Source organism: Scyliorhinus torazame, unplaced genomic scaffold (genome assembly GCF_047496885.1).
Source record: "Scyliorhinus torazame isolate Kashiwa2021f unplaced genomic scaffold, sScyTor2.1 scaffold_862, whole genome shotgun sequence".
Classification (NCBI taxonomy): Eukaryota; Metazoa; Chordata; class Chondrichthyes; order Carcharhiniformes; family Scyliorhinidae; genus Scyliorhinus; species Scyliorhinus torazame.
In genome coordinates this window covers 1-23259 of record NW_027308589.1, presented here as the reverse complement: position 1 = coordinate 23259, position 23259 = coordinate 1, and the positions used below count along the sequence as shown (strand labels likewise).

The 23259-nt window shown below is 42.4% G+C and overlaps 1 protein-coding gene across 2 annotated transcripts in view; it reads left to right on the top strand.

The window, feature by feature from the left end:
- The window catches only part of LOC140406764 (beta-hexosaminidase subunit beta-like), a 35707-nt gene extending 12608 nt beyond the window's left edge, over nt 1–23099 (top strand). Inside the window, exons 4-11 of one of the 2 annotated variants that reach the window (XM_072494704.1) lie at nt 414–524; nt 2358–2459; nt 8814–8943; nt 11776–11956; nt 16916–17002; nt 18868–18940; nt 22038–22212; nt 22794–22976. In XM_072494704.1, coding sequence (XP_072350805.1) covers nt 414–524; nt 2358–2459; nt 8814–8943; nt 11776–11956; nt 16916–17002; nt 18868–18940; nt 22038–22212; nt 22794–22867 — 933 coding nt within the window. In that variant the 3' untranslated portion in view covers nt 22868–22976. Of the gene's footprint in view, nt 1–413; nt 525–2357; nt 2460–8813; nt 8944–11775; nt 11957–16915; nt 17003–18867; nt 18941–22037; nt 22213–22793 lie in introns of both variants that reach the window. The other variant, XM_072494703.1, reaches the window with a different exon arrangement.
- The last annotated feature ends 160 nt before the right edge of the window (nt 23100–23259 follow it).

The window sequence follows — 23259 nt, the reverse complement described above, 5'->3', positions numbered from 1 at the left end:
TTTTTTCAGGCATAAGACTACAAACCCTGGACAATGAATTACATCAAATAAGCACACCCATACAACTTTAAAATAATAGTGGGTGGGGTGATGAGTCATACAAATTAAAATAATATTAGGTGGGGTGATGAATAAAATTTATTATGAATAATTGCTTGCAATGACTATAATGTGGCTGGATTTGCCTCACTTTGGGAACATTGCACAATTTGTAATTTTTGAACATGCACTAGTCTAAGTGCGTGTGTCTTTTCTCTTCCACCCCCAATCTTGAATGAAACTACATGTTCTGTGTGAAGAGTGTATATTCAGTAACTGTTAATATTCTGAAGATTATAAATGGCAGGAAGTTTCAAGCTTCTTCACGGGTGGAAAAATTGATCTGCCATTCAAAATGCATTCTCCTCTTTCAGATTCTCATTAATAAAACTGAGGTTATGGATGCTCCAAGATTCGCTCACAGAGGAATTTTACTTGATACGTCTCGGCACTATTTACCTCTTAAAGTAATCCTTGAAACCTTGGTAAGAAGCCCTAGTGAGTGAATACTATTAGTGTCATTAACACTGCAATGAAGTTACTGTGAAAATCCCCTAGTCGCCATACTCCGGTGCCTGTGAGTGATTATAATGATCTTAATTAGTGTCGTTAACACTGCAATGAAGTTACTGTGAAAATCCCCTAGTCGCCACACTCTGGAGCCTGTTCGTGTACACTGAGAATTCCGAATGTCCAATTCACCTAATAGCATGTCTTTCGGGACTTGTGGGGAGGAAAACGGAGCACCCGGACGAAACCCACACAGACATGGGGAGAACGTGCAGACTCTGCATAGACAATGATCCAAGTGGGAATCGAACCTGGGCACTGTGAAGCAACAGTGCTAACCACTGTGCTACCATGCCATCCCTGTGTATGCAAAGAGAAATTGTTTATAATTCACCATCCAGAAACTTTGTTTGAAGCTAAAGCGAATAGCACCTAAATCTAAAATGGAAATCAAAAATGCTGAAAATGTACAGCATATCTGCTTATTTCTTGAAGGTGGGTTAACTGAAGTAGTTCACTGGTCCATTTTGGATCTATTGAAAATCTTCAACCTGCAATATTAATTTTTGTTGTTTTTGTTTTCTTCCCCTTTGGTTGTTAATAGAAGCATGGAATAGCATAGATATTTGGCCCATCCCCTCCTTCAACTAATGGAAATAGTCTTTTATTTGTGTTTTGTGAACCCTTCATGATTTTAATCATCATCTCTATCAAATCTCCATAAGAGTTGGCAGCATGGTGGCGCAGTGGTTAGTGCTGCTGCCTCACGGCGCTGAGGTCCCAGGTTCGATCCCGGCTCTGGGTCACTGTCCATGTGGAGTTTGCACATTCTCCCTGTGTTTGTGTGGGTTTCGCCCCACAACCCAAAAGATGTGCAGGATAGGTGGGTTGGCCACGCTAAATTGCCCCTTAATTGGAAAAAAATGAATTGGGTACTCTAAATTTAAAAAAAAAAAATCTCCATAAGAGCAGAGACGAGAAAAACCCAGCTGCTCCAGTCTATTCATTTAACAGCAATTTGTATCCTACCTAAATTGGGCATAATAATTTGCTGCGTTCTATGTGGGTTTAGTATAACCTCTATAAATATTAAACCCACAGGAATACTTGTCCCTTTTTAGTTATCCGAAGTGTCTAAATATATAATTTCAAAATCATGGAATATGCATTTTGTACTTGTACTAAACCGTTTTCTGAGCCAAGTAATTAGCACCCATGCTATACTTTAGAATGTTTTTAAAACAAAAATGAAATGAAAATCGCTTATTGTCACAAGTAGGCTTCAAATGAAGTTAGTGAAAAATCCCTAGTCGCCACATTCCGGAGCCTGTTCGGGGAGGCTGTTACGGGAATCGAACGGTGCTGCTGGCCTGCCTTGGTCTGCTTTCAAAGCCAGCAATTTAGCCCTGTGCTAAACAGCCCCTAGACAGCTATTGAATTTGTGTACTTACTGTGCTCCAAAAGTGACGAAAGATTACAAAGAAAATGGCAATTAATGACTGACTCAAGTGATTCCAAGACCATTGTGATACAAGCAAATTACTGTGGATGCTGGAATCTGAAACAAAAACCCAAAATACTGGACAATCTCTAACGGCATCTGTGGAGAGAAAAGGAGCTAACATTTTGAACCTAAATAACTCTTTCTCAAAGCTGTGATACTAGCCAGTTCTGTCATCTCGTCTTTATTAGTTATAGCCTTTTTAAAAAGTTAAATAGTCTTCTGTGCTAATGTCTGTATTTAAAAAAAATTATAATAAACAGTAAGTTGACTCTAAGCTACTTAACATTTTATTATTTTTCTTCAGGATGCTATGTCATTCAATAAGTTTAATGTTTTCCATTGGCATATTGTGGATGACCCATCATTCCCTTATCAAAGTATCACCTTTCCTGAGCTTAGTGCACAGGTTAGTAAAGATATTTTACCTATATTATAACCATATGAATGCAGCTTCTGGATTCAAAGTGATTTGAACACCCAATTTAGTAATGTATATAACATACAAAAACATTTGTGCCACAAAGCTTATGGAACTCGGAATAGATTGCAAAGACATTGGAGGAAACTGATTCTGTTCTGACCAGCTTGGTGCTCCAGACCAGCATCTATCTAACCTAGACTTTGGATTCTTAAGAGTTGGGTATACATATAATTCAGCGTGATGGTATAAAACTTCTGCTCTTGTAGACTTGCCAAGTTATTACTTTACTAATTAAACTTATTACTTTACTGAACCAAGTTATTAATCTGAGCCGATAATGTGGAAATTCCTATTGGGGATAGAAATTGTCGTATTAGGCAGAGGTTTATGTGATCAATTTTAAAATTGAAATCTGCAATTTGTTTTGTTTTTGTTTGTTGGGTTTGTAATTTATCTAAGTCGATACTAGTGAATTATGTCTGGAAAGCCACTGCCATAGAAGTATCCAAATCCATCTAATTTTACCTGATTTTGTGTACACAGTCTGTATAGATACTAAACACTGGTTAGTTAGCATTAAAGCCTGGAGATGGTGAAGTGTGCATAATGGTTCTGTTGAATACAGTACTGGTTCACTTTAAGGCCACCATTATGACTTCTGGCTAGTAAAACTGCAGTCATGGGATTTAAAAAAAATATATATTTTATTCCAAACACACGAGACATGAACATAGTACATAGTTTGTTCAATTTTTCCACCCCCTTCAAACAATTTCCTTCAGCATGGACAAAAACGCCTCCACCACACACAACCCCTAAATTCTCCAGCCTGAGAAATTCATTCAATTCTCCCAGGCAAGCCATGACCCCTGGTGACGCTGCTGACCTCCAGTTCAATAATATCTATTGCCGGGCAATCTAAGGCAAAGGCCACAACATTGGCCCCCTTCGCGTGCACATGATTTGTGTGTTCAGTGCTGATCCCCGCCCTCGTTAGTGGCACTGTGCACTTTACTTTCTCTGGGCAATTTGCATGTTTATCTTCTATTGCAAGGCAACTTAATTTCAATTATAACCATGATTGGGCAAACAGAATAGTTGTCATTAAAGCAGAACATGCTGGATAGATTCAGCGGGTCCAGCAGCATCTGTGAAGAAAGAAACATTAGCTTTTTGAGTTCAAATGATTTCAGAGCTAAAGAGGGCAAAACATGATGGATTTTATACTGTTAGGGATGAAGCAAAAAGGCCAGGGATATGCAGGAGCTCAGGAGTGACCGATGGCCCTGTGGGGGTGGGTGGGACACCATATTGGATTAAAAAGGGGGTCAAGATAGAGGAGAGAGTTCATGGTCTTGAGTGTCTAGTTGGAAAATGAGGTGCTGTTCCTGCAGTTTGCATTGGGCTTCACTGGAACATTGCAACAGACTATGGACAGATATGGGCATGAGAGCAAGATGGTTGAATTTAAATGGCAAGTGACAGGGAAGTTTCTCCCCAATGTAGAGGAAATTGTATTGGGAGCAGTGAATACAATAGACCAACTAATACAGTGCATGTGAAATGCTGCCTCACCTGAAAGGAGTGTAATCAGTGGTGAGAAGTTAGGGGCAGGTGTTGCACTTTCTGTGATTACAAGGAAAAGATGATGGAGTGGAATAGTTTGTCTTTGTTTGGTTAGTTGGAACATACCCTGGACCAACCTTGCCAACAGTGTTATGTGGGGTGATGTATGAAAATGGAGAAAGATATATATGTTCAGGATTGGGGCCGTGCGAGGGATGACTGCTTGGTTTGGTGGGCAACCATGGTTGGAACAAACAACTGAGCCAATTGCCCCTATCTCGGTGTCAAAATCCAAGAGCTCCTTGGACTTGAGGTGTGTTAGGAAAATAAAGGTAATTTTAAGGGATTTATATTTGTAATGGGGAAAAAAATAGAAATAAGGTTAAGTGGGTTTAATTTAATGTTTCTGTGCCTGGAAGGAAAAAAACATTAGTTCGCTTCATGCTGGACAAAGGTGTTTGCATGTGTGGGGGTTGGTTTCAAGTCCAGCTGTGATTCTATTGTGCTTGGAGAGGGTTGAGCATAAAAATAAATAAATGCCGAGAGTAGAATAAGCTGTTGCTGAGCAACTGGGACCTTGTCAGGTAAAGATGCCTTTCAGTTTTAATTTATGGACAATGGGGAAACTGGTGTTATGTGAGGGAAATATTAGGAAATTGAGTCCAGAAATGAGACCTCAATGTAGTAGGCAATTTAGAGATTAGATAGACTGAGGGGCGGGCGGTGTTGCTAGCACAAGCGTCTAGAGGGATATGCCCACACTTGGCTGAGTTACGTTGTCCCAGCCAGACGTAAACTCATTAATGAATATACAGATGTCTCCGATCCATTGTACTTTGGAACAGGGCAGCACAGTAGCATAGTGGTTAGCACTATGGCTTCACAGCTCCAGGGCCCCAGGTTCAATTCCTGGCTTGGGTCACTGTCTGTGCGGAGTCTGCACGTTCTCCCTGTGTGTGGGTTTCCTCCGGGTGCTCCGGTTTCCTCCTACAGTCCAAAGATATGCAGTTTGGGAGGATTGGCTATGCTAAATTGCTCCTTAGTTTCCAAAAGATTAGGTGAGGTTACGGGGATAGGGTGGAGGCGTGGGCTTAAGTAAGGTGCTCTTTTAAAGAGCTGGTGCAGACTCGATGGGCTGAATGGCCTCCTCCTGCACTGTAAATTCTATGGAACATTGCTGTCTGACCAACTATTAGCCCATTGCAGAGTCTGATGGCCTCTGACTGTCAATGGGAGGTTAGTTGCATATCAGTAGAAAGGCTCAGTTCAGTTCTTTTGTGTAAATGGGAGTGGGCAATCAAACCGCCAAGATAACTTGAGTTCAAGCCTGGAAACTCCAACAGAATACTTTTGAGAGGCTGGCCAGAGCTTAGCGAGAGAAAAATTGCTGCTCTGAACAGTTGGAGGAGAAGGCTTTGGAAATTAACGGAGAGAGGTCATGAAACTTGCCACCGACACAGGCTTCGGAAAATGCCTTTGATCAAATGTCCCCAACAGAAGAAAAACTGTTTCTTAAATGCAAGTATTGCCTTTGCTTGCTTAAGTGGAAAGAAAGCTGCATGTAAAGTGTGGTTTAATGGGAACTAGTGTGTTAAGGTTAAGAAACTACATCTAATCCGTTGGTGTTGAAGAGTCTAAGTTTAAATATTTGTTTTATTTTATTTTATATTTTAAAATAGCCAAGTAATGCACTGTTTCTTATATCATCACTCCTGGAACAAATTGATCTTTCTGCACTGTCTTAAAGCTGGCTGGTTCAGTCTCTTATCCATGGTTGAGAGCTGACTGGGCGTCTGTAACATCGGACACTGGGGAGTGAACCTTTCAACTCTGACAGGACAAGGGAGTTGCAAAGATGCAAGCTTCCTAAAGAACAAGATACAATCCAAATTACCAAGGAATTGGGATAAAAAGAACATTTTTAAGACTCCAGTTAAGTGAGCAGTGAACAAGGTATTATTACGAAGAATTCGAGGAAGAGTAAAGTGAGTCTGTGAAGAGTCAATTTTTAAGTGGGGCAACAGCTTTCAGAGATGAATCAAACATTTGATGCCATTTTTACAGTTGGGTATCAAGAGTTTGCATAACAGTCAAGGCAAAAGTCCTAAAGGGGTTGGTGTAAAATCCTCGACTGGATTCACTGTCATTTGGGAAAACCTAGTCTCTATTTCAGAATGCAAACTGCTAAGGGAAAGCATTATTATGAGAAGATTTTTAAAGTGAGTTTTTGGGAGTGGAGTTTGGAAACTTGCATGACCACCTGGGGGGAATTCTGAGGAGAGGAGAAATTAACAGACACTAACTTGGTTCAGAGCAAAGTGCATGTATTTGACCACTGATAACTTTTGTACTTAAAGGGGTCTTGTGTCATGAGTCCATAGCATCTTAAAATGTAGTCTATAATGTAGTTAATCTTAGAATCTGTGTAATTGGTTAGCTATGGGGGAAGTAAAGTAATAATTGTATAATCCAACTTTTCATGTTTCTTTTTCTTAACTAATTAGTGGCCTTGTGACTCTCCCTCCACTTAAGTTACGGACTTTTGAGCCAAGATTTCATTCCAAAACTTCCCGTCCATTATAATAGAAAACTGGTTTATGCAGATGGTCAGTAGAAAAGATGCTAAGAGTTTCGGTCAAAACAGCTCTGGATCGTCCTGGAGAGCTGAACTTTGGTATCTGACGTGGTCTACTCCAATTTGGCAATAATGGTTAACATGGAAAGTAGAAGTAGGCCATTTGGCCCATCCACTCTGCTCACCCATTCAAGGTGATCATGGTTGTGATCCTCTCTCTCCTCCTACCCATGATGACTAGTATTGAGGAATCTAATGCGTTCAGTGACTCCACAGCCTTGTGGTAGAAAATTCCACAGGTTCACCATCCTCTGAGTGAAGAGGTGTCTCCTCCTCCTTTTAGTCCTAAACGGCCTACTGCATAATCTAAGACACTGACCCCTTGTTCAGGGATATCTTCCCTGCATTTTAGTCTGTCCAACTGTTAGAATTTTGTTTCATTTGAGATGCCCCCTCATTCTTGACTCCAGTGAATAAAGGCCGAGTCAACCTAATCTCTCCTTGTAAGACAATCCTGCCATCCCAGGAATCCGTCTGGTGAACCTTCACTGCACTCCCTCTGGCAAGTATATCCTTTCTTGGATAAGGAGACCAAAATGCACACACTGCTCCAGGTGTAGCTTCACCAAGGCTTTGCACAGCTGCAGTAAGACATCCTTGTTCCTGTACTGCATTCCTCTTTTAATGAAGGCCAATGTAACATTTGACTTCCTAACTACTCAAGTGCAGCAAGGAGCCCCCCCCCCCCCCCCTATCTCTGTAACCCCAGCTAACTTGCACATCTTTTGGACTGAGGAAACCAGAGCACCTGGAGGGAACCCACACAGATACTGGGAGAACTTGTAAACTCCACACAGACCGTTGAGGTCAAAATTGAACCCGGGTCCCTGGTGCTGTGAGGAAGCTGTGCTAATCACTGTCACCGTGCTGTATTTCCCTTTGATTAATGAAGATGGGAGCCATTGAGCAACACTATATCCTGTTACCTGGAACATATAATTCTTATCCCAATGTTCCTAAAGTCTCCATGACTTTGCCCCTCTTTTTGTAACGTTGGTGTAGTCTCACAACAGATTGAAATCTCTGGCCTCGTCCCAGAGTAGGTGGCCTTGTTTTTGACCCTCCAATTTGATGGCTGTGCCTCAGTTGAAACTTCTGTACCCTATTTGCAGTGGATAGCAACATCAAAATTGTAACTATTTTTTCCTTTCTGTGTAGCCCAGGATCATGGGCGAAATTCTCCCCCAACGGCGTGATGTCCGCCGACTGGCGCCAAAGACGGCGCCAATCAGACAGGCATCGCGCCGGCCCAAAGGTGCAGAATGCTCCGCATCTTTGGCGGACTAGCCCCAACATTGAGGGGCTAGGTCGACGCCGGAGGGATTTCCGCCCCGCCAGCTGGCGGAAATGGCGTTTGTTGCCCCGCCAGCTGGAGCGGAAATGCGGCGCATGCGCGGGAGCGTCAGCGGCCGCTGACAGTTTCCTGGCGCATGCGCGGGAGCGTCAGCGGCCGCTGAAAGTTTCCCACGCATGCGCAGTGGGGAGAGTCTCTTCCGCCTCTGCCATGGTGGAGGCCGTAGCGGAGGCGGAAGGGAAAGAGTGCCCCCACGACACAGGCCCGCCCGCGGATCGGTGGGCCCCGATCACGGGCCAGGCCACCGTGGGGCACCCCCCGGGGTCAGATCGCCCCGCGCCCCCCCCCCCCCCCCCAGGACCCCGGAGCCCGCCCACGCCGCCTGGTCCCGCCGGTAAATGCCAGGTTTGATTTACACTGGCGGGACAGGCAATTTCTGGGCGGGACTTCGGCCCATTCGGGCCGGAGAATTGAACGGGGGGGTCCCGCCAACTGGCGCGGCCCGATTCCCGCCCAATCTCCGGTACCGGAGACTTCGGCGGGGGCGGGATTCACGGCGGCCAACGGCCATTCTCCGACCCGGCGGGGGGTCGGAGAATGACGCCCCATGTCTGACTCTGTATGCACCTGGATTTACTTTTCTTCAAATATTGTTCAGTAGTTCATTAAGTTGCTTTGATAAATGAAACATTTAAAAAAAAAAAAAAAAAATGTTTATTGATTTGTAACTTAATTAAGAAAATCTGCGCCATATGTCAAATCTCTAGCTGGCATCCTTGTGCTGCTGGGATTCTGTTTATAATGCTGGCCTGAATTGTTGTCCTTTTTTTTTTTTTTTTTGTAGGGTGCATTCCATCCAGTTACGCACATTTATACATTGGCAGATGTGAAAATGGTTATTGAGTATGCTCGTGAGAGAGGGATTCGGGTCATTCCAGAGTTTGATTCTCCAGGGCACACACAGTCATGGAAAGGTGAGTGGATTAGCACCTAAATAAACAATTTTACCCTTTCATAGAACATACTGTGCAGAAGGAGACCATTTGGCCCATCGAGTCTGCACCGACCCACTTAAACCCTCACACCTTTCCCCATATCCCAATAACCCCTCCTATCCTTTTTTGGACACTAAGGGCAATTTAGCATGGCCAATCCACTTAACCTGCACGTCTTTGGACTGTGGGAGGAAACTGGAACACCCGAAGGAAACCCACGCAGACAGGGGGGAGAACTGCAGACTCGCACAGACAGTGACCCAGCAGGGAATCGAACCTGGGACCCTGGTGCTGTGTAGCCACGTGTGCTACCATGCTGCCCGTGTGAGGTGATGCATTTGGGCCAGGGAAACGAGGCAAAGGAATACAGCTTTACCTGTTTTAAATGACTAGTCCATACAAAGCAGCTCTAAACTTTTATGCAATGCAGCTGTGATTGCTGATGAGCATAGTAGTGAGCGGCAGCCCTTCCTCACTTGGACACTTTAGGCATCACACAGCCTGTTTGCATTCCTAATTAAGTTCAGAATCTATATTTCTTAGAAACTTAAATTACAGATGGGTAAGAGGAAGTTTTAAAAAAAAAAAAAAAAAAAAAATTTAAAATGAGAATTGATTGGAATATTCCTGAATACTTAAATTTTGGACAAATATGTAAAATTCAATGACCATTTGTAACAAATACCAATGCAATTCCTTTATAGAGTGGCACCATTATTAAGAAGAGATAAACCAGGAAACTGCAGGCCAGTCAGTCTAACCTCAGTGGTGGGGAAACTATTGGAAACAAAAAGTATCAGATTTAATCTGCATTTAGAGAGGCAGTGATTAATCGAGAACAGTCAGCATGGGTTTGCTAAGAGCAAGTAACGTCTGACCAACTTGATTGAAGCTAATCAGGGTGTGCAGGCAATACTTGAACTTCAGTGGGAGACTGATAGCTTGGGAAACTGATGATCTAAGGAAATTTGGCAAATTGGATCCGGAATTGGCTGAGTGGCAGGACGCAGAGGGTGATGGTTGAAGGGTGTTTTTCTGACTGGAGAGTTTTAATTATAAACAGATTGTATAGACTGAGGTTGTTTTCCTTGGAGCAGAGGAGACTGATAAGGGACATGATTGAGATGTATAAAATTGATGGGCGTGAATAGAGTAGACCGGAAGAAATGTTTGAGGGATCAATGACCATGGGGTAGGAGGTTTGGAGGGAATGTAGGGAGAAAAAGCTTTTTCACCCAGAGGGTGGTGGGAGTCTGAAACTCACTGCCTGAAAAGATGGTGGAGACCCTGTAACATTTTAAGTATTTAGATGTCCTGTGATGCCATGGCATACAAGGCTATGGGTCAAGTGTTGGAAAATGCGATTAGGATAGTTAGGTGGTTGTTTAGGACCAGCACAGATATCATAGTTCATCATTCAATGCAAGAGCGAGTTGGACCTTCCAGCCAGGAATAGTTCTTAAGGGCTGATTTTAGTGTGGCTAATTCACCTACCATGCACATCTTTTTTGGTTGTTGGGGGTAACACCGATACAGATCATCAGAGAATGTGCAAACTCCACACGGACAGCGGCCTGGGGCCAGGATCAAGCCCTGGTCCTCAGTGCCAGGAGGCAGCAGTGCTAACCACTGTGCCACCAAGCTGCCCAGCCCAGTCCTTTTTAATGCTCTGGGTGAGAGCAGAGTTATTTTCACAATTATCATTGTGTCATGCTCCAATTCTAATGCTGGTGCAGGAGGGAGGAGATCTTTTCTTTTTGTCTGAACAGTGCCATATGACCAAGTAAAATTCCAGTTTTAAAAAAGAGCTTATTCAATTTTCTGATCCCACAGGTTAAAGAAAACAGTCACTCCACAAGCTTATTATCCAATAATATTCTGTTTGCATGTTTGTAATTTTGCTTAAAAACTTGGGTAATTCTTTGTGGGAAGTGCATTGCTAAGTAACAGCTAGGGGTGGTTAAAGGTTCTTAATTGATTGATTGCAAAATGATACATTTTCTGAATGGAGAAACCATAAAATGCTGCTTTTGCTTTTTTCTCTCGGCAGTATTTAGTGGCATGTACAAGTAGATCATGTCACTTCAGAGGTAGGGATGAGAGGCCTTGGCTATGAGAATGGAGAAATTACAGTAGAGCAGTTTTTAAAGTGGAGATCTGAAAATTGTTCAAAATTGTGGTAAGACAAATGGAGAGGGACTATTCATAGTTTGAGTGAGTGGAAACCAAGAGCCAAATGTAATATCAACAAAGTTAGAATTAATTTTTATACAGATGATTATTGTTACTTGGTTTACTTTACACCAATTTCTGGTAACATCAACTTGTAATAGCTGTTAAAGTTGAATTGATGAAAATTTGAGAAAATAATCGACGGTGTCGGCGGATTAGCCACATGGATAGAAGTCTCGGGAGCTGAGCCTCGGATGTGACCTTGCCTAACACCAGAGTAATGTTAAAAGCAATTGTCAGCCTTACACAAAATTGGCGGATGGTTGGTGTGGGAAGTGCTAAGAAAATTAGTGTCTTGAGGAAAAGAGTTATTTTTGGTTGCAGTTCGAGCATTTGAAGCAAAAAGGATCCACCATCTTCCGCACCGAGTCATGCTGACTTAATCAATGTTTGACACTGAATAGGAAAATATTTTGTTGCCCAACATGGGCTTTGAACACACCAACCCAAAATTTTAAAGAAAGTGTTCACTTAAACCCCACCGTAAGTGGGTAGAATTTTTATAGTTGCGTAATTAAATAAACAGTGTCATAATGACCTTGCTTGAGTAATCAACTTTCCCTTCCCTCTTTTGTCTAGGCATAAAAAACCTTCTTACTCCATGTTACAGTGGTGCGAAACCTTCTGGAACATTTGGACCTATAAATCCCTCTCTAAATACAACCTATGATTTTTTGAATCGACTCTTTAAAGAGGTCAGCTTTGTATTTCCAGATAATTATATCCATTTGGGAGGAGATGAAGTGAACTTTGAATGCTGGTATGTAAATTATTCACTTTTATTTCCCCACCTGACTACCTTGCTTTATTCATTCTTAGAATCGTAGAATTTACAGTCCAGAAGAGACCATTCGGCCCATGTCTACACCGGCTCTTGGAAAGGGCACCCTACTTAAGCCCGTGCCTTCACCCTATCCCCATATCCCAGTAACCACACCTCACCTTTTTGGACACTTAAGGCAATTTATCATGGCCAATCCACCTAACCTGCACATCTTTGGACTGTGGGAGGCAGCCAGAGGAAACTGGTGCCGACTCCGCACAGATAGTGACCCAAGCAGGGAATGGAACCTGGGACCCTGGAGCGTGAAGCAATTGTGCCAACTACTGTGCTGCCCTCACTTGAACTATTGAGCCCTTATCCTATTTAGTTGAATAATTATCTTGCTAATTGGGAGATGTCAGCTTTCTTGATGCAGTCAAGAACCAAACTATGTGGCATTTCAACAATACAACTCAAGGGCAGCAAGGAGTCACAGTGGTTAGCACTGCTGCATCACGGTGCCACGGTCCCAGATTCAATCCCGGCTCTGGGTCACTGTCCGTGTGAGTTTGCACGTTCTCCCCATGTTTGCGTGGGTTTCGCCCCCACAACCCAAAAGATGTGTACGGTAGGTGGATTGGCCATGCTAAATTGCCATTAATTGGAATAAATGAATTGGGTACTCTAAATTAGAAACAAAACAATACAACTGTAATAATAGTAATCTATTAGTGTCATAAGTAGGTTTACACTAACACTGCAATGACGTTCCTGTGAAAATCCCCTAGTCGCCACACTCCAGCGCCTGTTCGGGTACATGGGGAGAATTCAGAATGTCCAATTCACCTAACAAGCACATATCTCGGGACTTGAGAGGAAATCCACCCAGACGCTGGGAGATTGTGCGGACTCCTCACTGACAGTGATCCAAGGTGGGAATCTAACCCGGGTCCGTGACGCTGTGTCGGGTCCGTGGTGCTGTGAAACAACAGTGTTAACCATTGTGCTACCGTGCCGCCCCAAATGCCGTACTGGAATTTGTATGTGGTTGAAGTCCAGAAATCTGTTGATAACTACAGCCTGTTGTGCAACTAATGAATAAATATTTCTTTGTTTAATATCTCTTGGGAGATAGTTTTATGCAATGGCACAGAATGCTGCCTTGAATTGGGAATTTGTGTCCCCCCCAACAAAAATGACTTAATACTAACACTGAATCCTGAAGGGTGCTGCTGCCTGACTAGGTGCTCACCAGGTAGTGAGAAACCCAAGTGAGGAAACAAGCAAGTATTCCACTTGCTCTTGTTACAAATCAATTTGTTGCAGGCATGTCTGCCTACCATAGCATTCGTACAATGACTGCTGCCTAACAAAGCAGCCTGCTTGATTCTCACCCTATCCACTGCCTCTCACATCCACTCCCTCTACCATTGACACACAGTGGCAGCAGTGTGTACCATGTACGAGATGCATTGCAGTAACTTGCCACGGTATCTTTGACGGTGCCTTCCAAACCAGAGCCCTCTACCGCCTAGGACAAGGGCAGCAGATGCATGGAAAATCACCACCTACAATTTTCCCTCCAAGCCACTCGCCATCCTGACTTTGAACTATGTCACCATTCCTTCACTCTCACTGGTTTAAGATCCTGTCCGGAATTCCTTCCCAAACAGCACTGTGGGCAACCCACCACCTCCTTCAAGGGCAATACAAATGTTGGCCTAGCCAGCGATTTCCATATTCTAGAATTTTTTTTATTTTTTTTTAAAGTGCCTGATGATTTTTAGTCTGCAACTCTGCATTTTGTAAAGGAAAACTGGATTTGTGCTTGCAACAGTGTTTTTAAAAAAAATCACTTGGGGGTGGGATGTCACTTGATGTGAGCATAGGAGTGGCTGCGATTTTGCACACTCTGGCTCTGCTCTTCATCCTGTGTACATTTTATTTTTGCCTTTTCTTGGTTTACGTTCTGGTGGTTGTTTTTATATGATAGAGCAGGGATAGGATGTTAAATCGTTGCTCTCGTGGCAGCTGAAAGGGGCTGAGGTGGGGCACTGCCTTTGGTGCCAGTTGCTTTTGAGTGGGCTCCTACCCTGACTGCTGTGGTGTGCATCGACATGATGGCTGCCAACAGAGATGCTGTTTTATCTGAAAGTCTTGGTCTGTGGTGCAGGCCATCAAAGCTCAATTCCAAGAGTTGCATGGTGTTTTTATGGAGGCTGATGAGGAGGCTCTTGCAGTGGAGCACTGTCCCTGCTGAGTGCCCACCTCCATAATGTTGAATTCCTGCTGCATGGCCTGCCATCCATCCTGACTTAGCCAGGAGGGAGAAAGAGGGAGTGTTGCTGAGCATGGTTCCCAGGATGAGGTGGTGCAGATCCCAATTTGGGTTTGAGAATTGGATGCCATGTTTTGGTGATCTCTATCTGGAGACTAGAGAAATTAAATTTGATGGGGCACACTTGTTGGCTTCAGGGCCTTTGGTTGGGTTGATCTTCCAGCCACTGGTCCTGTGTTGTCCTATTGGTCATGAGGGCTTGGAGGTGGCCAAACTAGTCAAGTCATTCCTCCTCCCACCCTGCATGCTGGAAGAAATGATGTCTTGTGCTTTGATCGTTAGAACCCTTGAGAGATCCTGAAGAGTGCTTATTGATCTGACCCTGCTTCATTCTTGATTCTGCTTTCTTGATGTACCAGTGGAGAAGTCTTTATCCTGAGGACTGCCTCACATCTCCTATTATCCTGGACTTTGCTCCCTGTTGACCACATTGTTGCCTGCTTCATGTCCATTTTCTCCATTTTACAAGGAAGTGAATAATGTGGGTGTTCATTATCCATATTGATGGCTATCCTGATTTTTGAATTTAGAGTACCCAATTTTCTTCCCCCAAGGGGTAACTTAGTGTGGCCAATCCACCTAGCCTACACATCTTTGGGTTATTGGGTGAGACTCATGCAAATACTGGGACAATGTGCAAACTCCACATGGACAGTGGGCCAGGATCAAACCTGGGTCCTCAGTGCCATGAGGCAGCAGTGCTAACCACTGCATCACCATTCCGCCCCAGCTATCACAATTTTAACACATTTTTATATAATGTTGACAGGAATGTGGGAATTGTGCACAGTCTTTATCTTAATATGTGTGGGCCTCATTGTCTGACAATCCTGGATTTGGGGAGAGGGGTGGGGTACTTCATGTAGAAGAAAAATGAGCAGAGCTGCATTGGGGATGGTAGGATTAATTCTGTCCCATCTGATCGCGGAAGGCACCCCCTCCCCTGTTAGAGCTAGGTGGCTCTTCCTCTGGTTGGGGTTCCCCCTTGACTAGGCCTCCGCTGTACATCCTTGTGTGGAGGGGCTTGTCCTCTTATGGAACTGTAAGTGGGGTATAAGAGTTGGGACAGTCCTGGGTCAGGTTCTGAGTTTCCTTATGATGGTGCTGGACTAGGCCAGATCTGGCACCATGCTCGGTATCCTGTTTTCCCCAGGAACAGGGTGCTCCTTTTTGGGACACTGGAGGAGTCCGGTGTGGCTGGATCTAACCTGGGCAGGTGATTATTTTAGGACAGACCGAGTATTGTACAAAATGGTTATCCTTTTTCTCCACTTCCCTGGCGTAGGAGTAAGACCACCTTGTGGCTTACTTGGCTGGTTCTTGTCCTTTTGAAATGCCTTGGGCAGTGGTTCGAATCTTGTTATTTACTCTTCTTCCTTCGGAGAGACCCTGGAGGTGTTCCTTCCAATGTGTCCCTCACTTTGCTGTGATTTTCACCTGAGCTAATTGCGGTGATGCAAGATGGCGGGATATGCTGTATTGTGGTAGACCTCATCCTTTTACTAGAGTGGTCCTGGTTGGCAGGATGGGTTTCCTTGTGCTGGGGTGGGCGGGGTGGCTCCCACGGTGCTCTCCTCTTGGAGGGTGCCCTGACGTCCCCCTCCCTCCATGTTCCCCTTTTGTCGGCTGGAATCTGACTATATTCTCCTTGACCAAGGGCCTCCTAGTTATCCTGTTGTCCCCTTAAGGGGTATGTCATTGTTGATGGTCTCGTGGCCTGTTCCTTCCTTAGACCTTCCCATACCAGCCTCCCCGAACAGGTGCCGGAATGTGGCGACAAGGGGCTTTTCACAGTAACTTCATTTGGAGCCGACTTGTGACAATAAGCGATTTTCATTTTCACCTGGGATCCAGTGGACAGGGTTTGGTAGCTTGGATCTTTGTTCTTTACTCTTGCACTTAATTTTCTGTGGGAGACCTTGAGTTTTGAGGTCTGAAGTTTCCTTGGACTTGTAGCACCCAATCCTCTCTTGTAGCCTCGCGCAGTCAAACAATGGTTTTCTATTCTATCCTGGGGCCGGAGGACAGTTCGACTTGTGTTCTGGGATGTCTGTGTAATTTCCCCTTGGCTCTAGAGTTCTCAGGATTTTTCTTTGTTTGAAGCTATGGATGTGGTGCAAGTGTGTAGTATTGCCTGTATGCTTGGAGGAGAGAAGATGTTGGGGATATTGCCACTGATTCACTCTGTCTTGTTTGTTTCTATGCTTGCAATGACTTCTGTTTTGTGCTCTACCTGTTCTGCATTGATGCCGATAGCTTTTTTTTGGGGGGGGTGGTTTGATGCGATATTTCTAAAACCTTGTCATTTGGATCAGGTTGAGACTTTGGACTGCACATCCTGCATTATGAAGGTGTAAATAAAGTTACTAGTCGTTGGTCATAACCAGGTAGACCTGTTCAAACCTGCACACTTGTTTCATAGAATACCTAAAATTGCACCAATATTGCTGTACGAGTGTCATTGATTTGTATGAAGCATGCATACTTGTTAAATCCTTGTTGAATAAAACAAAAATATTGGCTGGAGCCAGTCTGCTCATCCTTGTTGAATAAAACAAAAATATTGCCTGGAGCCAGTTTGCTCATTTTGACCTTCCAGTTTTATATTTTTCCTGTAGGAAATCTAATCCTGCTGTTACCCAGTTCATGCAAAAGCAAGGTTTTGGAAGTGATTACAGGAAACTTGAGTCTTTCTATATTCAAAAGTAAGCATTTTGATACATTACCGTTTTGTTATTTTTAGTAATGATCTTCTCATTTTGTCACTCTCTGTATTGTGCATTCCTATTCATTTGCTCAGGAGCCTTCTATTTTTGCATTGTCTGACATAAGATATGAATTAATCTAAATATTTTTTATTGTTTGTACAGGCTCTTGCTGCAATCAATGCAACAGGTTTTAGTTACTCTTACTAACTGAATTGTAGATATCAACTTGCACTCTGCAATAGAACTTTTGGTTATTTGGCACAACCCCATTTGAATGATGAGGCCATTCCGGTCAATGTTTGTTACTCATGGTCCTTTTTATTATTTATTATTACTTCAGTCTTCAGTGAGTAAAACATTGATTTATCCAATTTTATTTTTAGAAAAGCAATTCTGGGGCTTTACTTTGAGAAATATATCATGGGAGGAAATTCACAAGCTATTGGGTGATCAATTAAGAGTATTATAATGAAGCCCAGAGGTTGAGTTTTTTTTTACATAGTTGGAGGTCAAGCAATGACATACAGAAAGTGGTGGAAGCAAACAAATTTTAAATGGGAGGGAACAAAACTTTTAAAGGATAGAGGAATGGGATTGCTTGATCGAGAGAGATCAGGTGTAATGGGTGGAATAACAGTTAGGGCTCTGACTTGAGTCTGCTTTCATCCCAGGCCTAGTTCACCGTTGCTATCTAAGATCAGTAAATCATCCCTGACTTGTGACGTCCAAAACTGAGCACTTCCAATGTTTCACCAGCAGTTTATCTTTCAGTGGTGCCTCATTCAACCTTTTATGTCCCATCTCTTGTTATGAAACCTAGAAACTTAATTTTGTATCAATGAAATTGCAACTTAAACATCAATGAAGTTGCAAATTAAAGTACTAACGTGCTGGATCCTCAATTATTTTCATTTATGAAGTTGATAAAACGCGCATTGGAAACACATGTGCCTGGGCCCCAAGTAAACTGGCAACTCTCTGAATCACATATTTAAAGGTTGCAAAGGAAGTATAGATGTGATTGTGTGACTGAAATGCAGAAATAGACCAAGATTGGGGACCGGGATCTTTCAAATTCGACTTTTATACCTGAAAGAATGAGACTCCAGGCTTGTTAATAGTTAATTTTCAGTGTCAGATATTGACTGGAAGCTAGTACACTATATTTAAAAAAAAAAAAAAAAAAAATAATTTTATACAGTGTACTTTTTTAAAAATAGAAAACTAGAATACCCAATTCATTTTCTCCAATTTAAATGGCGATTTAGTGTGGCCAATTCAACTACCCTGCACATCTTTTGGGTTGTGGGGACGCAACCCACACAAATACTGAGAATGTGCAAGCTCCAGACGGCCAGTGACCCAGAGCCGGATCGAACCTTGGTGCCGTGAGGAAGCAGTACTAACCACTGCGCCACCGTCCTGCTCTTAGTGTGCTTAATCTAAATATGACCTTACTTTCTACTAAAAATACAGCAACTTTACACATTATCAGATTGTCAGGTGCCATTCTGCAAAGCTAAAAGAGCTATGCAACATGAGCAGTAATTTTTTGGATATTTGCACTTTCCCTCAACAGTTTAGGCATAAGTAAACAAGTGTCATTAGCTTCATTCATTTTTACAGTAGATATGCGCCATTAATATAATTTTGCCCAAACCAACCTGAAGCCACATTTGTCACTCACCATTTCCAGGTAGTGGCATGAGGAACCTGACCAGTTGCAATACTAGTGTGTTTAATGGATAAAACTGTGTAAAAGGTTTCATGCAATTAATGCTGTAGCTAGACACATGTACCTCTTGGTAATTTAGCTGCTTTTTGCAGATTAATATACTAACTGCATGTGTGCTTAATTGCAGTGTTTTGGATATTGTAACAGCCAATATGAAGGGTTACATGGTCTGGCAGGAAGTCTTTGATAATGGAGCGAAGGTAAGTATATAGTTAACTTGGCCAGCATATATTGTATAAAACCTACACTATGCAATATAGTCTTGGTGTTTCCAGTAGAATACTATTTAAGGGAGCAGAATCGGCATGTGACATGTACAATCTGTTGAACATTTCCATGTTTTGTTTCCTATCTTTTTGGCTTCTGCTTTTGTGCTTGGCATTGCATGGCTTGTTTGTATCTTAATGTTTACAAGGGTTCATGGTATTAATTTATTGGAGGAAATACCACTAAGCAAATTATTTAAACAAAATATTTATTTTAAAACCAATCTGTAAAACCTGTTTGTGCTTTCCTCCAACTTGTTTTAGATATAATATGGTACTTTTGGAGCAGGTTCACCATGTTGTCTATACCCTTCGAAGTTCAGTTGCTTTGCAATAGTGCTTTATTTTCCTAATGTTGATTTGGGGGGGGTAGTGTGCTGGCATGGATTGAGAATTGGTTTTAAAGAAGGAATAAATGGGTAATCTTGAGTTGGCAGGCTGTTACTAATGGGTGTTTGGGGCCTTAGACATTCACAATCTCTAGCTATTCACAATCTCTATCACTCTTAAGATTGCTGATGACAAACTAGGTTGGAATTTTAGTTCATGGAAAATGAAAAAGAGGCTTCAAGGGGAATTGGGTGGGCCAAGTGATTGGCAAGAACATGGTGGATGAAATATAACGTGGACAAATGTATGAAGTTATCCACTGGTAGGGAAAATGCAGTATTCCTAAGTTGGCCTTTTTATTGCATGAGTATTTGAAGACTGGAGTAAAGATATCTTGCATAGATACAAGATAGGAGCAGGAGGAGGCCTTTTGGCCCTTCGACCATGCTCTGCCATTTATCACTATCATGGCTGATCATCCAACTCCATAGCCTAATCCTGCTTTCTCCCTGTAGCCTTTGATCCCATTCGCCCTAAGTGCTACATCTAGCTGCCTCTTGAATATATCTTGCGCCACACCTGGAGTATTGAGTTCAATTTTTGTCTCCTTGCGTAAGGAAAGGATGTTCTTGCCATAGAGGGAGTGCAACAGATCACCAGACTAATCCCTGGGGTGGTGGGATTGTCTGCAGAGGAGAGGTTGTGGAGACTGGCCAATTGAAAGAATGAGAGATCATCTCATTTGAAGCATAAAAATTCTTAACCAGGCTCTACAAGAATGATGCAGGTAGGATGTTTCCTCTTGCTGATTACAGCTAAAACCAGGAGAGGCCGTCTCAGAATAAGGGGACTCTTAGGACTGAAATAACGAGGGATTTCTTCACCTGAGTGGTGAACCTTTGGAATTCTCTACCCCACAGGGCTGAGGAGGCTATCATCGAGTATATTCAATAGAGATCAGTTGATTTTGGGTGGTGCAGGGGAAAATTGCCCTTTTTGAAGTGGATGGATGATCAGCTGTGTTCTTATGGCAGAGCAGAGCAGTTTCAGTGGGCAAAATGGCCTACCCTTGCTCTGATTTTCGTGTTCCTAACCAAGGACAAAACAGTAAACTGTTCCAGATTTTGTTACAGACTCGCCCAAAATAATGTTCCCACTTTATCATTTTTAGATTAACTATGTTTGGGATTGTGTCTGGATTGTAATTTAACCTGGATATGACTCTTTCAATCCGATTTTTCCAGTGTAATTCAACTGCTGGAGAGATTATGCCACTTGGGGTAATCTTGTTCATCTAAATGAACGAATTCATTAACTTCCACATGGGTATAGTGTGTAAAATGGACCTGGAGCAATTACTGGGGTAATAGTATATCAATTTCTTGTCATCTATTTTTGTAGACCAGAATCTAAACTATTTTCCCTTTTTTTAAAAAATTTTATTTGCAAAGAATTGTTTTCAAATGGAACTATAAAGCGAGGATGCAGAAAACATTTACTAAATGAGGATTTATTTGAGAAACTGGGGTTGTCCTCCCTGAAGAGGAGATTTGAGTAGATAGAGAACCATCAACACTCTGGGTTTGCTGTTGACCAGAAACTAAACTGGACCAGCCATGTAAATACTATGACGAGAAGAGCAGGCAGTACACCTCCCACTGCCTTGGGAAAACAGTCAACCTAATCAAAAGATTCTTCCCACCCAGGTTATTCTCTCTTCCATTAGGCAGGAGATACAAAAGTCAGAACACTCAAACAGCTTCTTCCCCGCTGTTGCCAGACTCTTGAATCGGGAGAGATTGTAGCACTTGTTTCATGGTCCCAGGTTTGATTCCTGGCTTGGGTCACTCTGTGGTGTCTGCATGTTCTCAGTGTCTGTGTGGGTTTCCTCTGGGGCTCAAGTTTCCACCCACAAGTCCTGAAAGAATTACTGTTACGTAATTTGGACATTCTGAATTCTCCCTCTGTGTACCCGAACAGGCACTGGAATGTGGCGACTAGGGGATTTTCACAGCTTCATTGTAGTATTAATGTAAGCCTACTTGTGACAATAAAGATGATTTTTAAAAAGAAAGAACTTTGTAGAAGTTTGGAACACTTTCCCAGAAACTGCAGTTGAAGCTAGATCAGTTATAAATTTTAAATCTTTAAGGTTTTTGTTAAGCAAAAATATTAAAGGATATGGGCCAAAGGCGGGTATACGGAGTTGGTCACAGATCAGCCGTGATCTTTTAGTAGATGAAGGGGCTGTTTAGCACGGCTAAATCGCTGGCTTTGAAGGCAGGCCAGCAGCACGGTTCAATTCCCGTAACAGCCTCCCCGAACAGGCGCCGGAATGTGGCGACTAGGGGCTTTTCACAGTAACTTCATTGAAGCCTACTTGTGACAAGCGATTTTCATTTCCTTCATTTCATCTCATTGAATGGCAGGACAGGCCCGAGGGGCTGAATGGCCTACTCCTGTTCCTAACTTAGACATTCTGCATTTAAAATTTTGGCCAGTGGTTTCTTGCATTCAACAGTACATCAAGCACCAGAGCGGGCTTCCTAAAATGGAAAAGATACAATAGGTTTGTTTAACACCGCTTGTACTGTAGCTGCTTCATTATTCAACTTGTGCCAAATTAATATTTTTCAGAAAGAAAATACAATTTGTAACTTATAGTTGGCTGTATAAATTTTAAATATACTTATTTTTGCAGATTAAGCCAGACACTATAGTTGAAGTGTGGATCGAGAGAAATATGAAAGCAGAGTTATCTAAAGTAACTTTAGCTGGGTTCACAACCATTCTTGCAGCACCCTGGTACTTAGATTACATTGCCTATGGACAGGACTGGCAAAAATACCATCAAGTTGAGCCTCTCCGTTTCAATGGTTGGTTAATTTCATTATTTAAAGTGAGGAATGATGTAGCATATTTTGTCCCTTCCTAATTACAGTAGTACTTGTGGATGCTCTATTTAAGAGTGCACTGTAATTTTTAAATATACACAAAATAAAAAATAAATTTACTTTACATTAATACCATGTTCCTTGCATTTGTATTATGCCTCTTTGATGTACAGATTGATTTTTACTATGGGCTGAAGCAGTCAGAATTTTGAATGATCAGCATGAGTCCAGGGTACTTTCTGTGCTGTTATCTGAACATTCATTCTCTGCAATCTCATCTAGCTGTTCTGCTTATGGTGAAACCTTACTAGTCTCTGGGCAAACGATGGATACTTTTTCTTGGGCATCTGAGCTTTTTGTTGGGTGGGTGGGGAGCCTGCGTTGCATGTCTGCTGAATTGAAGTTATTGGTGGGCAGTGAGATGGTAGTATTAAATTTTACAAGTATGATGCACATCCTGACTTTCTAAGATCTAATTTTTCAACATTGTAAGTTAGAGAACTCACTGAAATTTCTGACATTGGGTTTCTTGTCTTCGCACATGTTTCTTTTTGGTTTTATAGTTGAAGCCGGACACCATTATCCATGTGTGGAAAAGTGGCTACAAGCAGCAACTGGCAGCTGTAACCGCCTCTAAGTTTCACACTCTTCTGTCCTCTCCATGGTATTTGAATGTCATTTCATATGGTCAAGACTGGCTGGGGATATACAGAGTGGAACCACTCAACTTCAATGGTGTGTTGTTTAATACAGCTACAACGAACCACGTGAATGAATTCTATACTCTGTTTTTAAGTGTTTTTGGCCAACTGTTGTTGAGCTTTAATTTTTTTTCAAAGCTACATTTATTTTAGGATTGCTAGGGCATAGACTGTTTTGCCAAAAATAGTAATAATTAAAGCAATTAGTAATCCTTTCGTTTTTTTTAAAAAATAAAGTAGGGACTAAAAATGGAGCAGAGGGAAACTGCATACTTGATGTTTCCAACTTTTGTATTTCTCAACCATGTCAAAGGGGTGGAATGGGAAC